The sequence below is a fragment of the Molossus molossus genome, unplaced genomic scaffold (genome assembly GCF_014108415.1).
Source record: "Molossus molossus isolate mMolMol1 unplaced genomic scaffold, mMolMol1.p scaffold_m16_p_19, whole genome shotgun sequence".
Classification (NCBI taxonomy): domain Eukaryota; kingdom Metazoa; phylum Chordata; class Mammalia; order Chiroptera; family Molossidae; genus Molossus; species Molossus molossus.
In genome coordinates this window covers 52,189,740-52,204,574 of record NW_023425354.1, presented here as the reverse complement: position 1 = coordinate 52,204,574, position 14,835 = coordinate 52,189,740, and the positions used below count along the sequence as shown (strand labels likewise).

The 14,835-nt window shown below is 36.5% G+C and overlaps 1 protein-coding gene across 2 annotated transcripts in view; it reads right to left on the bottom strand.

Annotated features, from left to right (window-relative positions):
- Nucleotides 1-14,835, bottom strand: part of MAP2K4 (mitogen-activated protein kinase kinase 4) — a 117,586-nt gene that overhangs the window by 12,781 nt on the left and 89,970 nt on the right. For both annotated transcript variants that reach the window (XM_036268014.1, XM_036268015.1), the window contains 2 exons: nt 13,558-13,609; nt 10,639-10,766 (listed from right to left, as the gene is read on the bottom strand). In XM_036268014.1, coding sequence (XP_036123907.1) covers nt 10,639-10,766; nt 13,558-13,609 — 180 coding nt within the window. The remainder of the gene's footprint in view (nt 1-10,638; nt 10,767-13,557; nt 13,610-14,835) is intronic.

Sequence of the window (14,835 nt, the reverse complement as noted above, 5' to 3'; positions counted from 1 at the left end):
GGAGGTATGTTAAAGAAACTGAACCAATTTTAAAACTACCACAAATTTTAAAACTACCACATATATATAAAAAGTTCAGTAAACAGCTTTTACACCTAACATTTAAAACAACTAAGAAATCTAAGAAAACAAAAATATGTATATGCATATATATACACATGTGCATGCAGACAAAACAGTAAAAATTCATAATTTTCAAAGAATTATCTGTCCTTCCCTAAAGACTCCTGACTGAGATGATTTCAACCTCAACGAACATAAAACTATGCTACCACAGATGTTCTAAGTTCTGGGGAAAATTTTTGAGCTCAAGGAGGCCAAAGATTTTTTTTTTTGCTCACTGAATGGTAAATAACTTGGTACTGTGTGAATAAAAAAAATTATTTTTAATTTCTAATTCATTTTTTAAAACCTTTACAATGTAAACTATAAACCAATCTGCCTTAAACATTGTTATGCAGAAATCTTAAGGATTAGCATATCAAATGTAAACATATACTAAACATACAAACCATGGGCCACGTAGGGATTCTTGTTGGGACGCCAAAATGGTTCAACCACAGGAAATATACAGGGGTGGGTAAAAGTAGGTTTATAGTTGTGAGTACATGAAAGAGAGTTTATTCTTATATTATTTATTAATTACTGTACTATTTTTCATATGAACTGTAAACCTACTTTGTCTACCCTGGTATGTTACTATGATTCCTTATAACAACAGCTACACTGAAATAAACATGTCATCATGTACTGAATGATGCCCAGAAGGCATATAATAAAATTTAATAACCATTCCTGGTTTATTCTCATCCTCTCAGATACACATATTCTCACACACAAAGGTGCACACAGACTCACTAAACCAGAAAAAAGCATTTGCCTTCAAGTCAGAAACAGCACAAGAAACTTATTATCAGCATTGTCAATCAACAGCGATCCAGAAGTTTAATCAAAGTAACCAAGTAAATATGAGAAAAGAAAATATACAATATATATGAGAAAGATCAACCAATATGAGGAAAAAAGGCCAAGGCAAAATTTATTTGCAGAATGGTACCCCAAGTACCATCTGAAACCTATTTAATAAAGTAGATTAGCAATTTGGCTGGTTATATAACAAACATGTCAATATAAATAGCTTTCCTATATATATCAGCAATTATTGGTCAGGAAAACACATCCCATTCAAAATAGTAATAAAAACTGTCTTAGTGCCCAAGAATACAGCAGTGAACTAAAAAAAGACTGGACTCACAATCCTAGTTAGTAGACAGAAAAGAAATAATCAGGTGGTGATGAAGGTCATGAAGCAAAACAGTGTTGAGGAGGAAAAGAGAGTAATGAGGATATTATTTTAGATGTGGTGGTCCAGCAAAGATTATCTAAGGACATGACATCCACTCAGGAACCCAGCTGAAGTAAGAGACTGGCACACTAAAAATATTCACAGGGGAGGGCGTTCAAGGAGAAGGGAAAGACCACGAGGTAGGAAGAGGCTCCAGTACTGTGGAGCAGTGAGGAGGCTGGCGTGGTGGCTGATTGGCAGGGCCAGAAAGACAGCTGAAGCCGTAGCCTTACAGGCCTTGGGACTGAGCTTTGAGCAGAGGGGTGGCATGGCCTGACAATGCTCTGAAAATACAACTCTGGCGTCCGTGTTGAGAACAAATTGTAGTAAAGCAGGCTGCAAGCAGGGAGCCACTCTGGAAACGACAGAAAATAAGGCAGGGGAGAAATGCCAGTGGCCTGGACCAATGAGCGATGGTGGTTTTAAAAAGAGGGTGGGTTCTAGGTACACCTTGAAAGTAAAGCAGACAGTATTGGCCAACGGACAAGATGTGGTGTATTGACAGTAGAAAGAAAGAAAACTGCAAAGTTTGTGTTCTGAGCAAATGGAAAGAGGGAGTTGATATTTACTGAAATACAGAACTGGGAGGGGAAGCAGCTCACAACTTTGTAGGAAGGAGGGAGGAGACAGGAGATCCAAAGTTCAGTGTTGGACATACTATATTTGTAACTTTGATGGACTCCAAGAGCAGACAGAAAATAGTAACTGCATACATGCTTTTGGAGTTTATGGGTGAGGTAAGCAAGGAAGAAATCATCAGCAATTGTCATTTTCCTGAGCATCTACTAAGTGCATGGCACATCACTAAACAGAAGAGACAGATAGTATTAATCCTTTGGACTAGATAAACTCACTGAAGAAATTTGAGTAGTTAAGAGAAGAAGAGATTGAGTCCTCAGCCCTGGGACATACCAGCATGAAGAGATCAGAGAGATGAGGATCTAAAGAACCAGGAGAGAAGAATGAGCCAATAAGGCAGCCAGGAGAGTGTAATGTCATGAAAACCAAGTGACAAATGTGCTTCAAGAATACAGTATTTTAAATATTACAAACAGATTAAGGAAAATGATGACTCAGAACTGACCATTGGCTTTGGTAACATTTAAGGTAATGTTCACTCTGACAACAGCAGTTTCAGTGGGGACATGGGGGTAAAAGAACCCATTAGAATGGGTTTAAAAAGAATAAAAGGAGAAAAAGCAACAACAGCAGGTGTAAACTGGTATTTGGAGTTGACAATAAATTTTTAAAAATGTATTAGGAAATGTGTACAACCTACAGGAAGGAAAAGTTAACAAGAAACACTAAGACAACTTAAGTGAATAGAAAAAAGTAATAAAATCTTAATTGAAAAGACTCAGTATTATAATACAGCTATAATCAAATTAATTTATGTCTAATGAAATGCCATAAAATTCCTGTTAAGTTTCTGAAAATAATGACACTAATATTCAAATTAAAAATACAGAAAGATTATATAGAAAAGTCCAGAAACAGCCCAAAATGTAAGAATTTACTACATGTATTAATTCTAAACAATGGTCTTTAAATGAAGATAATGAAAAATAAAGTTTTAGCCTGGCCGGTGTGGCTCACTGGTTGAGCATCAACCCATGCACCAAGAGGTCACTGGTTCGATTCCGGTCAGGGCACATGCCCGGGTTGTGGGCCCGATGCCCAGTGGGGGGCATGCAGGAGGCAGCCAGTGGATGTTCCCTCTCATCGATGTTTCTAACTCTCTATCCTTCTCCCTTCCTCTCTAAAATCAATAAAGAAAATTTTTTTTAAAATAAATAAATAAAAAAAGTTTTAACTACTAAAACATTTGTGAGGAGAAAACTTATACTCTTTACTTTGATAATACACTAATATTGATTACAGCAGGACTACAAATTGAAATGTAAAAAACAAAAGCCTAAACTTAGGCATCAAAATAAAATTTTGCAATTATTTCTAATCTTGGCATGACAAAAATATTTCAAAATATGACAAGAGCAAGAAACCTTAGAGTTAGCAATTGATAAGCTCATCACATTAAAATTTTCTATTTCAGCCCTGGCTGGGTTGGCTCAGCAGTAAGAAGATTGGCCTGAGGACCGAAGGGTCAAGGAAGATTCGATTCCGGGTCAAGGGCATGTACCTGAGTTGCAGGTTCAATCCAGGCCCAATGGGGGGAGGGGGGAGGGAGGCAAACAATCAATGTGTCTGTCTCACAGTGATATTTCTCTCTCTCCCCTTCCCTCTCCCCTTCTACTCTCTCAAAAAACAATGGAAAAAATATGCTTGGGTGTGGATTAAAAAAAAATATTATATTTCTGTAATTGAGCCAAAAATATGAAAAATTTAAAGACAAATGACAACTTCTGAGATAACTATGTAACATAATTCTCTTTACATTTTATATCAATGTAGAAGATTAGCATTCTAAAAAAAAAATGGGCAAAGAATAATCCATAAAAGTGGTCAAATATAAGAAAAAAGGCAAAAGCACCCAACTTTATAAGTAATTTAAAAATATATAACAAAAACCCACTAAATTAAAAAGATTTTCCATTCTGGCCTCTCAACTTGACAAAGATAAAATATAACATTCTGACACCTATTTAGAAAACACACCCTTTTAATGTTTCCAAAGGTCATGAGATGTGTGAATCTTTTATATCCAAGAGAAGACACAGAGAGTTGTGTGAAGATATAGCATTAAAATGTTTTCAGCCATATTTAGTATAATAAAGCACTAGAAAAACTTAGGCAGGCAAAAATAAAAAGTTAGTTAATTTTTAAAGGCCAAATTCATTATATATAAAAATACATCAACCTAGAAAAATGCCTACAGGCAGATAAAAAACATATGTGCAATACGATTACATTTACATAAAAATGTAACAATGTATATTCATAAACAAATTCTCCCTTTATGAATGAGTTTGGATAATTCTTCATTTTAATATTCTGTGTTTTATTTTTTATGTATTTAACAAAGACATAATCTTACAATAAGAAACATTTAATAAAACTATCAACAATAGAATTCTTCAAACATAGAGTTATTTTATTTAACATTTTAAAAAAATAGAAATAATGCAGTGGGATTTCAGAGTCTCCAGACAGTGAAAATACCACATCATGGGGATATATATAAACTATATGTCTCACTGTTATGGTTACAAACAGAAAAAGTGGCACATGGGAATGTGCATATATATGTATTCAAGTGAGAAAATTATCAGACCTGAAAATTTTCCTTGAATATCCCAATATGCTTTACAAGGCAACAAATATTAGGAATCTTTAAGAAATTCAAAATCAAAGTAAAAAGCTCTTCTTACAATAAAACCATCATGAATGTATACCTAAGATAATGTGGGGCAGTTGCTTCCTAACATTCAGCAATGCAAACTGCTGGAGAAAGAGAAAAGCACTGCTTACTCAAGTGCAAATCCACATTTCCAAAGATGACAGTAGTGTTGGCAACAGTTGTTTACACTAAACTTGATTTCTGTGAAGTCAAAATTCTCAGGGACTATACCTTCTCACCTGCAGCAGTCTCAGTACAAACCCACAGAGAACAGTGGCCTTCAGTTGTTTTTTTAAACAGCTTCACTGAAATGCAATCTACACACTGTATAATTCGCCCACTTAAAGTATACAAGTCAATGGCTTTTAGTATAGTCACAGATATGTACAACCATGACCAGAGTCTATTCTAGAATATTTCCCCACCCCACACCCTTTGGAAATCACCACCCACTCTACTGTAACTGCCCCCCACCCCCCACCATGTCTAAATAACCTCTACTTTCTGTCACTAAAGGTAACCCTATTTTGGACTTTCACATGAATAAAATCATATAGTATGTAGTCTTTTGTATCTAGCTTCTTCCACTTAGCATGTTTTCAAGATTTATCCTTATTGTATATAGCATGAATCACGACTTTATTATTTCAAGATTAATATTCCATTCTAAATATATACCACTTTTTTTTTTACCCATTCATCCACTGATAGATATGTGGGTTATTTCTACCCTTTGGCTATTATACATTCAGTTGTTTATAGTTATGTACAGTCATGTACATGTTTCTGTGTGGACATATGTTTTCATTTTTCTCGGCTATCTACCTGGTTCCCACTGTACTTCTGTGTTAAAATGTTGAGGAAGTGCCAAACCATTTTACATTCCTACCAGTATCATATGAGAATTCGGATTTCTCCAGACCTTCAGCAACACTGGCTATTATCTTACTTGTTGATTCTAGCCATCCTAGTGAATATGAGATGGTGTATCATGGTTTTAAATCCTTAATTTTTAAGCCAATCAAGAACTAAAAACAATTATAGAAGAATCCTGCCTGACCACACTAAAAAAAAAATGTATTTTATTTCCAGATGAAAAGCCTAATGTAGAGTTACATCATTAATAACACTGTTGAATAAATTTTTTTCCATAGACTAGGAACTCTTCTAATTATTAGCAGGGATACCACAAAACAAAGTGGGTTCCACTAATAAATATTTGGGAAATTAGCTAGATTTAGAAAAAAAGTTTATTGAGGTTTTTCTCAGTACTTTTTACTTTTTTTCTTTATTGATTTTAGAGAGAGAGGACGGGAGAGGGAGAGTGAAAGAGAAATATTGATGAGAGAGAACATCGATTGGCCGCCTCCTGCACGCCCCGCACTGGGGATCAGGCCCACAACCTGGGCATGTGCCCTGACTGGGAATCGAACCAGCGACCTCTTGGTGCATGGGTCAATGCTCAACCACTGAACCACACCGGCCAGGCAGTACTTTTAATTAATATGCTAATATATACTATATTGCTATAAAACTTAAAATGGCATAGGGTGATTCCCAAACTTATTTGGCCCTAGAAAAAGGATATACAGAGCAACATCAGTAAGAATGGCACAGTAGGCAGCTCCAAGGAAACATCCCTCCAGAGAAACATTGAAAAATAAAGTAAAAAAGTCAGAATCAACTCTGTTACAAGGCTGGGGGGAAAAATACAGGGTTTAAAACAGCCAAGCAAACACTGAATCAAGAAAAAGGAAACTGCCCTGGCCGATGCGGCACAGCTGGCTGGAGAGTCGTCTTGTACACCCAAAGGTTGTGGGTTCGATTTCCAGTCAGGGAGCATACAGGAGGCAATCAATCCATACTTCTCTCTCCCCCACTCCCTTTCTCTAAAATCAACAAGCATGTCTTTGGATAAGGATTTTAAATATAAATGAATAAAAGAGAGAGAGAGAGAGAACTTAAAAATGGTAAGAAGCTTTGCAGCACTGCTCCTTGACCTTGCCCCCGTCCCCAATCCTGCTCCAGCTCAGTGGCAGCTAGCATTCCCAGTGTAGAACTATGGTCCCTGGTCCAGAGGGAGGAGGAGGCAGGGCAGACCTTATTCATGAAGAATTGTGTTTATCTGTTCTATTCTGTCTGGAGGCTACATAATGGATAGATGCAAGATGTCTGCCTTTGTTTTGCCTAAATTGAAACTCACTCAAGGCAGAAAAGCAGTGGACATTCCTTGAAGACACTGTAAGGCAAACAAATGACCCACAGATGCCTGGTGAAAAAGTGTGGGACTGAGGCATACATTAGAGCATCAAAAACCCAAAACAGCCCTGGCCAGTTTGGCTCAGCAGTTGGAGTGTCGGCCTGTAGACCAGAGAGTCCTGGGTTCGGTTCCCACTAAGGGCATGTACCAAATAAATTAATAAATACATAATAAACAAACAAACAAATAAATAAAAACCAAGACAATTATTTCAGTTTGTGCAGACTGGCTGTGTGTTGGGACACTCCTGTAGTGCTTAGCCAGGTCATTTACAAATCTGCCTTAACTTTCACGTTCTACTTCCCTGAGCCTATAGATCCGCCAGAGGTTAGAGTTCTGGGTCTTCTCGGGTCTTGTGTGCCCTGCCCTGGGTATATATATATATACATGGTTTTCTAAAGTTCTCTGTTATACAGATAATTTTGAATGGCTTAATTTCCCAAAGAATCCCTACCCTTCAATGACCAATTAAGACTGTCTTACAAACTAGCACAGATGGGCTTCTATAATATAAGGAGAAGAGGTACACGAGGAAAAGGTTAAAGATGGAGAAACTGAAGTCTCGAGTTGGATGGTGCCAGACAGAGGGAAGGGTGAAGGAATCCTCCAGAAACAAAGATTATCACTCATCTGGGTGAGGAAAAAAAATTTTGAGGAAACGAGTTTCTGTTTTGCAAATGTTTCAAGTACTTAAAAGAAAATAAGCAATCAGTGAAATAACCTAACACCATGCTCTTTGCAGTGCGATGCAGTATAAAGTACATCTCATCCATGAAGAAGCCATACCAAAAACGTGCAGTCCAAAACTAACCATGAGAGAACCATCAGACAAATCCAGATGTGGGACATTCTAAAAACACTCCCCCAAATGTCAAAATCATGAGGGACAAAATAAAAAACAGAAGGGTCTGAACCAGTTTAGATTAAAATACAAAATGTAACAACTAAAAGTAATGTATAATCTTGATGTGATCCTTGACTGAGAACTATGTACATTATTTTGGACAACTTGTCTTGGGAAATTTGAGTATGAACTATATATTAGATGATACTATGAAATTCTTGTTAACTTTTTTAGGTTTATGTTTTAGGTATGATAATGATACTGTAGTTATATAGAAGAATAAATGCCCTTTTCTTGGGAGAGAAGTACTGAAATGTTTAGAATGAAAGTAATGATATCTGTGACTTCCTTTCAAATAGTCCAGAACACACACACAGTTATACACCTAAATGTGTAAGTACATATACAAGGGTGGGCAAAAGTAAGTTTAGTTGTTCATATGGAAAAATATGTAATACAAGAATAAAATGTTTCATGTACTCACAACTGTAAACCTACTTTTGCCAACCCATGTATATGTATATGTATGTGTATGTGTATGTGTATGTGTATGTGTAGTGTACGTGTATGTGTATATAAACACACACACACCCCTAGATGAAGAGGCAGGGAGGTGGCAAAATGTTAACTGGTTTATGAAAAAACTTAAATTTAAACTCTACACTTTATACACTCTCTATGTTAAATATAAGAAATAACAATTCCTATAGACCAAAGACAAGACATATTCTGTCAAGATATATCAAAAAACATCAAGTTACTTAGAGGCTTGTAAAATGAATGCTGATTATAGTCTTGTCCATTACACAGGCTTCAGAAGACTAGAATGGATACAAACACTTCATTCAGTCTAGCAGAAATGAGAGCCAGAGTTATCATCAGCCTGCTTACTCCAAAGCTGAAGAAGGTCAGCAGAAGACAAAAGCGTGCCCCTCCTGGGCCTGTGAACCTTACTTATTTCTACAAGAAACTGAAAGTCTACTTCTCTCTCAGTTTTATCAGGGCAACAACTACATTTTTAAAATCCACAAATATCAAATATAATTCTTAGCCAATGTTACCCTTAGCAAAAACACTTAGTCAACCTTAATAGTGAGATAAGCCCTTAAAGTACATATAATAGTTTCCACTTAATTCTCAGGGCATAATTACTAAATGTGTGAATTATATGAATTCCCAAATACTCCATGTTTAAATTTATTTTTTGTTTCTTGCTTTTGAACTGGTTGTTCCATTTATCCCTAATTATCATGACGAAAGCAAGATAATCCAGATCTTCCCAAGAATCTGCCTGGACAGTCACTGTCCACAAAGTCCAAAGTATAAACAAAGGGACCTTTTTGTATGTATTAATGCACACACACACACACACTCCTCTGATATTTTCATTTGTGGAAAAGGTGACATGAAAAGATGTAACAAAATAAAAACAGGGTATTGAAAGCAATAATTTTAAAATATTGTTAACAAAAAAAAATTTCAAATACAATGACCAGAGTACAGGCAACAGAACATGTACAAAGAATACATGTACTACTGTGCCTTAAAATATTTACAGGTTGAGAGTTAAGTGATAAGAAAAAAATCTATTGATATAAAATTTACTTTTAGAATTTTTTTTTTCTCACCCAAGGATATTTTTTTCCCACTGATTTTAGATAGAGTGGAAGGGAGGAGGGAGAGCGAGAGAGAGAAACATTGATGAGAGAGACATCAACTGGTTGCCTCCCGCACGATCCCGACTGGGGCCGGGGATCAAACCTGCAACCCCGGTACATGCTCTTGACTGGAATCAAACCTGCAACCCTTTAGTCCATGGGCCAATGCACTAACCACTTAGCAAACTGGCCAGGGCTAAAATTTACTTTTAATAACACTGAAAATACAATGTAGTCAAGTTTTTAAAATAAATGTTAATTTGGGGGTACCACTGAGTCTGCCCATCCACAACCAAGATAAAAAAGCTGTCATATGTAGCCTATGATGTTTCTTACTTTTCTATTGCTTAGAAAATACATAAATCAAGAAAGAAGCTAACAAACAATAAGAGAGCAAAACTGTACTCAGCTCTAAGCTAAAAAAGAGTCTTAAAAACTAAAACAGATAAGGAGTGCTTCAATAATGACGCAAAACCTGTGCATATCACCATTTACAGTAGTTTGTTGGTCCCCAAAGAACCACAGTCACATTAAGGAAGACACCAACATAAAGGAAAATGTTTAAAATACAGACACTACATCTCTAGTCTGTGCAGGTGGATTGGGGTACGATGAGTATGATATGTGCAGAAGGAGAGTGTAGCTCTGTTTCCCTGAAGGGAAAGAGGCTCCAGGTTGGCAAACACCTAAGGCATTTCCCCTGCATTTGTTAGTGTGCTTCATCCACCTCTGAAGAGGGAATCAACGGCGTTCAAAAACAGCCTCAGACTCAGATATACTGAGTTCCACTGCAAACTTGAGTCTTCCCATTCTTCTCTAACTGGAAATGGTATCACTTAATGGTCTACAACACATTATAACATGCCTACTACAATGTTGTCTACTAGTCAAGATAACACATGGCGTGCTAGAAACACAAAGAGGCCTTCAGAGAGCTACCATGTAGTTGATTAGTAGAGTAGAATATAATGAAAGGACAGTAATCAGAGAAGACCAAAAGTGTTAAGTACAAATAAGAGGAACAGGATAAGACAATAAAGCAGAAACTCACTGGGATAATTTTGCAACATTTCATGGGGAAGCTGGAACCTGTGTTTGGCCTTCAGGGAAGAGACAAAGCTTTAGAATGGCAAAACTGCATGACCAACGGCAGAGTCCTCAGAAGTACAGCACCAAAGGGCACAGGCTCTCTGTGCAATGACAGTCAAGCAAGAAGGCTTGGCTTTCACTTACTGCCATGTACGGCCGACACCCAGCATCTCTTGTCTTGGCAATGGAGTCCACGAGCTGTCCACTGATGCCAAAGTCACAGAGTTTAATATTCCCACTTCTGTCCAGAAGGATATTGGAAGGTTTGATATCTGAAAGAGATAGATGTCATTTAATGTAGAAGTAATCAATCAAATGAGCTACATTCTAAAGTACTTTAAGTAAAAATACTGAAAACCTTAGACAACATTAAGTGATCAAGTCCTTAAAGTTCAGATATATGAGAAACATGAGATTTCTCTGAAGACTGATACTTAAAAACTCAATATCAAAAAATGCTTTATGATACATTTAGGCATTCTATAATGTTGTCTTTGTTCTTATCAAGAGACATTCATTTACTTGCTTCAAATTCATTACTTAACATTCAAAATATGAAGAATGAATTTAATCTGTAAGAGTGTACTAAGTTACTTTATAATATGTGTCAAAGACTATACAACTAAATACAAAGTATACAAGTTATAAACCCACATTTAGTTAAAGCAGAGCTTTACCTAACTTAGGAAAGTATCCAATCCAGTACATCCAGAGACCACAAGCTTTGGGATCAGAGAAGAAAAGGTTTAAATCTGGATCTAAAATTCACAGTGTGAAATTCTTAATGTTACCTGTGAACTTCCAGCAGCAACCACAATTTCCTCATCCACAAAATGAAGAAATAATTAATTCATAATTCAGGGTTGTGGAAATTAAAACATCTAATACAGTGCCTGAACATTTATACTCAATAAATGCATCCACTTAATTTCTACTTGAGAGACTTTTCTGATCTTCGATGGCTTCATCAGGCTTCTCCCAACCAACTCGGGTTCTCTACCACACCCAGTGTTTGTGCTTTACCAGTTTGAGAAAGCCAAGCTCCTCCATGTGGATCTTATAGAGTCTTGCCACATTGGCCCCAGGTTATCACCTCTTCCTCTCTGACAATCAACTCACCGCCAGTGTATGCTATTCGGCTGTCTGGCCAACTCTCCCCCTTGGCTCACCAATTTTCTATCTCTGTCTTAATTCTTCTGTCTATTGCGTTGTTACTATTATGGCTCAGTGAATAAAAAGTACAGGCAAAAATAAATTTAAGATATCAAAAACATCTGTCTATAACTCAGAAAGTGACCTACAAAAAAAATCCAGAGAAGCCCTCGTACCACCACTGACACGGCTGACTGCCTATCAACATCCATGCCGGACAATGGAAGCTGCATTTTACTGAGGTAGCCACCCTCCTCTGTGTAGCTCTATCCACACCAACAAAACTTGGTTCCTGACCGGTCTAAGCTTTATCAGGGTCATCTTGGGTTACTGGGCAGGGACTAGTTTGGCAAGGGCAAGGCGACTCTGGTGAATGGTCAGAGAACAGAGGGACAGATAAGGAAGACTTCCTGCTCTTTAGACAGTGGCACAGCAAGCAAGAGCTCTTCAAGAGGTGGTCCTGTCTTGACGTGACACTGGGACCACCTCTAGTTGTACCACCCTGAGAACGGAGCCAACAGATCAGAGAGCACAGCCTAAAGAAAGGAGCTCGAACCCTTATCATATTGTGCCAGGACTTCATTACAACAGATAATGAATTCCCTTGAAGTTTAAGCCAGTTATCAGTGCTGCTACTTGTGATCAAAAGCACTATGATTGCAGTTAAAAAAAAAAAGCTAACTAATTCAAATTGATAAAAAGACTACTATAAAATCATCATTTTATTTAGTAATAGGAAAACCAAAGTTATTTCTGAAGACTTTACCTTTTTTCCTACACCCCTCAGGCACGGTCTTGGTGCTTTACTGTGATACTTTGACTATTCCTAAGGTATTCGAGCAGCTCTAAGATAAAGGCAATACTCTCATAATTGCAGAAAACAGCAAAAAGGGAGGGAAAACCCCAAAACAAGAACAAGATGAACTATGAGAAGAACTATGAGAGGAACTAAGTAATTCTGTTTAGGGACCTAGCCCTATATGATTTTAGGCCAAAAAGGAAATTAGAAGCCTACCTAATATTATTTTTAATAAGCATTAAGCCTGGCAAAAGTAAATGAATTACTCTGATGTTCAACGTTAACTAATTTCTGGTCCAAGGTCAACCCCAAACTAAAATTACTTAAATAAATGTCCCAATTACTAATTTCATTAACCACTGGAAACTATGATTCCTAGAATTCAAGGTTTTTTACTTCTCTGAATATGACTTTTGACTTTCTACCTTATTTATTGGCAGGCTGAATCACACACTGTCACATCATGTCTTAGGTTTGTGCCTCTTCAAAACCTCACTGCTCTGAGTCTGTCATAATAAACAGAGGAAATATTTAGTCTGTTTGCTGAATTAGAGTCAGGACTCCCTCGTCTTCTAATATATCTCCATCAAATGTTTAAAACTCTGAATCTGTGTCAAACAAGGACAAGTCCACTATTCTCACAAATACAAATGCTTTGGAGCAATTTCAACGTACAATACTAATTAAAGAATCTCTCAATTTGCAAAAATATCCTCTAATAGAGAAAAAAACACTTGATAGGGACAATTGTGTGCCTTTAAAATACAAGAGTAGCACCCCTCTGATTCTTCTCTGAATGCCCACAGGACTACCTTCATGCCTTATTTGTATAGAAGAGAAACACTAATTATCTATGGGGCAAATGAATAATTATTTTAAAACTAAGAGTAGTAAGAACTTACAGCAAAATCTCTTTCAATTATGGAGTCCAACATATTAATAAGGTAGATTGAAATTTACAGACTCCCCAAAGGGGAAAATAAAACCCTCTAAATTAATAGTAAAATTTTAGGGTACATATAGGAGGTTTTGCTAAAAAGTGACACTGTAATATTCAATATTTTTCCCCTATTAAGGAAATATTGTTCTATGAAAAATAATCCTATACCCACCTCTGTGAATGATTTTCAAGTTTTCTTTTAAGTGGTTTAGTGCTTTCACAGTCTAAGGAGAAAAAGCAGAGATGGGATAAACAATTTCCTTTTAATCAAACAGTACAATAGTTTATAATAACTAACAGCCCACAAAGCCCATTCCGTTCTTGTAAGCTTAATGTGAATGTTTATGTTACCTGAAGATGGTGAATGATTTTAAATCTGAACACTTAGTTGCCTTTATATGCTGTTCCCTGACAGCTAAAAAGAAAACCCTCTAACTTATAATTATTTTAATAAGTCATTAATAAGTTGTATAATGTTTCTTATACCTTGCAATTTTTCAAGAATATAAATATGTAGTACAAGAAAGTCCAACAGGCTGGTACCAGTATCAACCCTAATTTAAAACGCTTTTCTGAATTCTGAAAAGCTCCCAAACTGGGAGCTGAGCCCTCAGAGGAATGTCTGCGGCGCGCCTCAGTGTCCCCAAAGCTTCAGACAGCCAGGCGGTGTGCTCAATGAGTTATTAATTAATTAAGAACAGGTATAAGTTGCCCTGGCCAGGTGGCTCAGTTTGTTGGAGTGTCACCCTGTACACCAAAAGGTTGTGGGTTCGATTCCCAGTCAGGGAGCAAAAGAGAAAGCAACTAATCAACGTTTCTCTCTTATATAGATGTTTCTCTCTCTCTAAAAATCAGTGCGCATATCCTCAGGTGAGTATAAAAAAATAAAAAGAGAAATTTAACTCAAAGTAATTTTAAATGTACTTAATATAAAAGGTGATCAAGCCTAGAAATATAGGCAAATATATAATAAATAACCTATTAGTCTACCTATGCTACACATATTGCAATACATGATAATTTTATCTGTTTGCTAATTTCATGATCACCCTGTTGTACAGTGGTTAAGAACAAGATTCTGGGATTAGGTTGCCTGGGCTTAGTGCATTTACCAGTTAAAATTGTATAAACTTCAAAGCAAAGTAATTACTTAACCTCTCCATATTTCAGATCTGTCATCTGTAAACAGGTTATACTATTTACCATAGAGAGTTGCTATGAAAATAAAATGTCAGGATCTTGGCCTAATACAAAGAAACATTCAATAACCACTAGCTATTATCATTATGCTACTTTGTTCCTATGAATACTAACAAATCCCCAGATAACACTGGGTTTGATATACTGGAGAAAGATGACTAAATTGATCAATATAAAATTTCCTGTATCAGTCAGAATAATGAATAAATTTCTAATAAAACTCAGGTTCTTTTTATAAAATATATGAAAA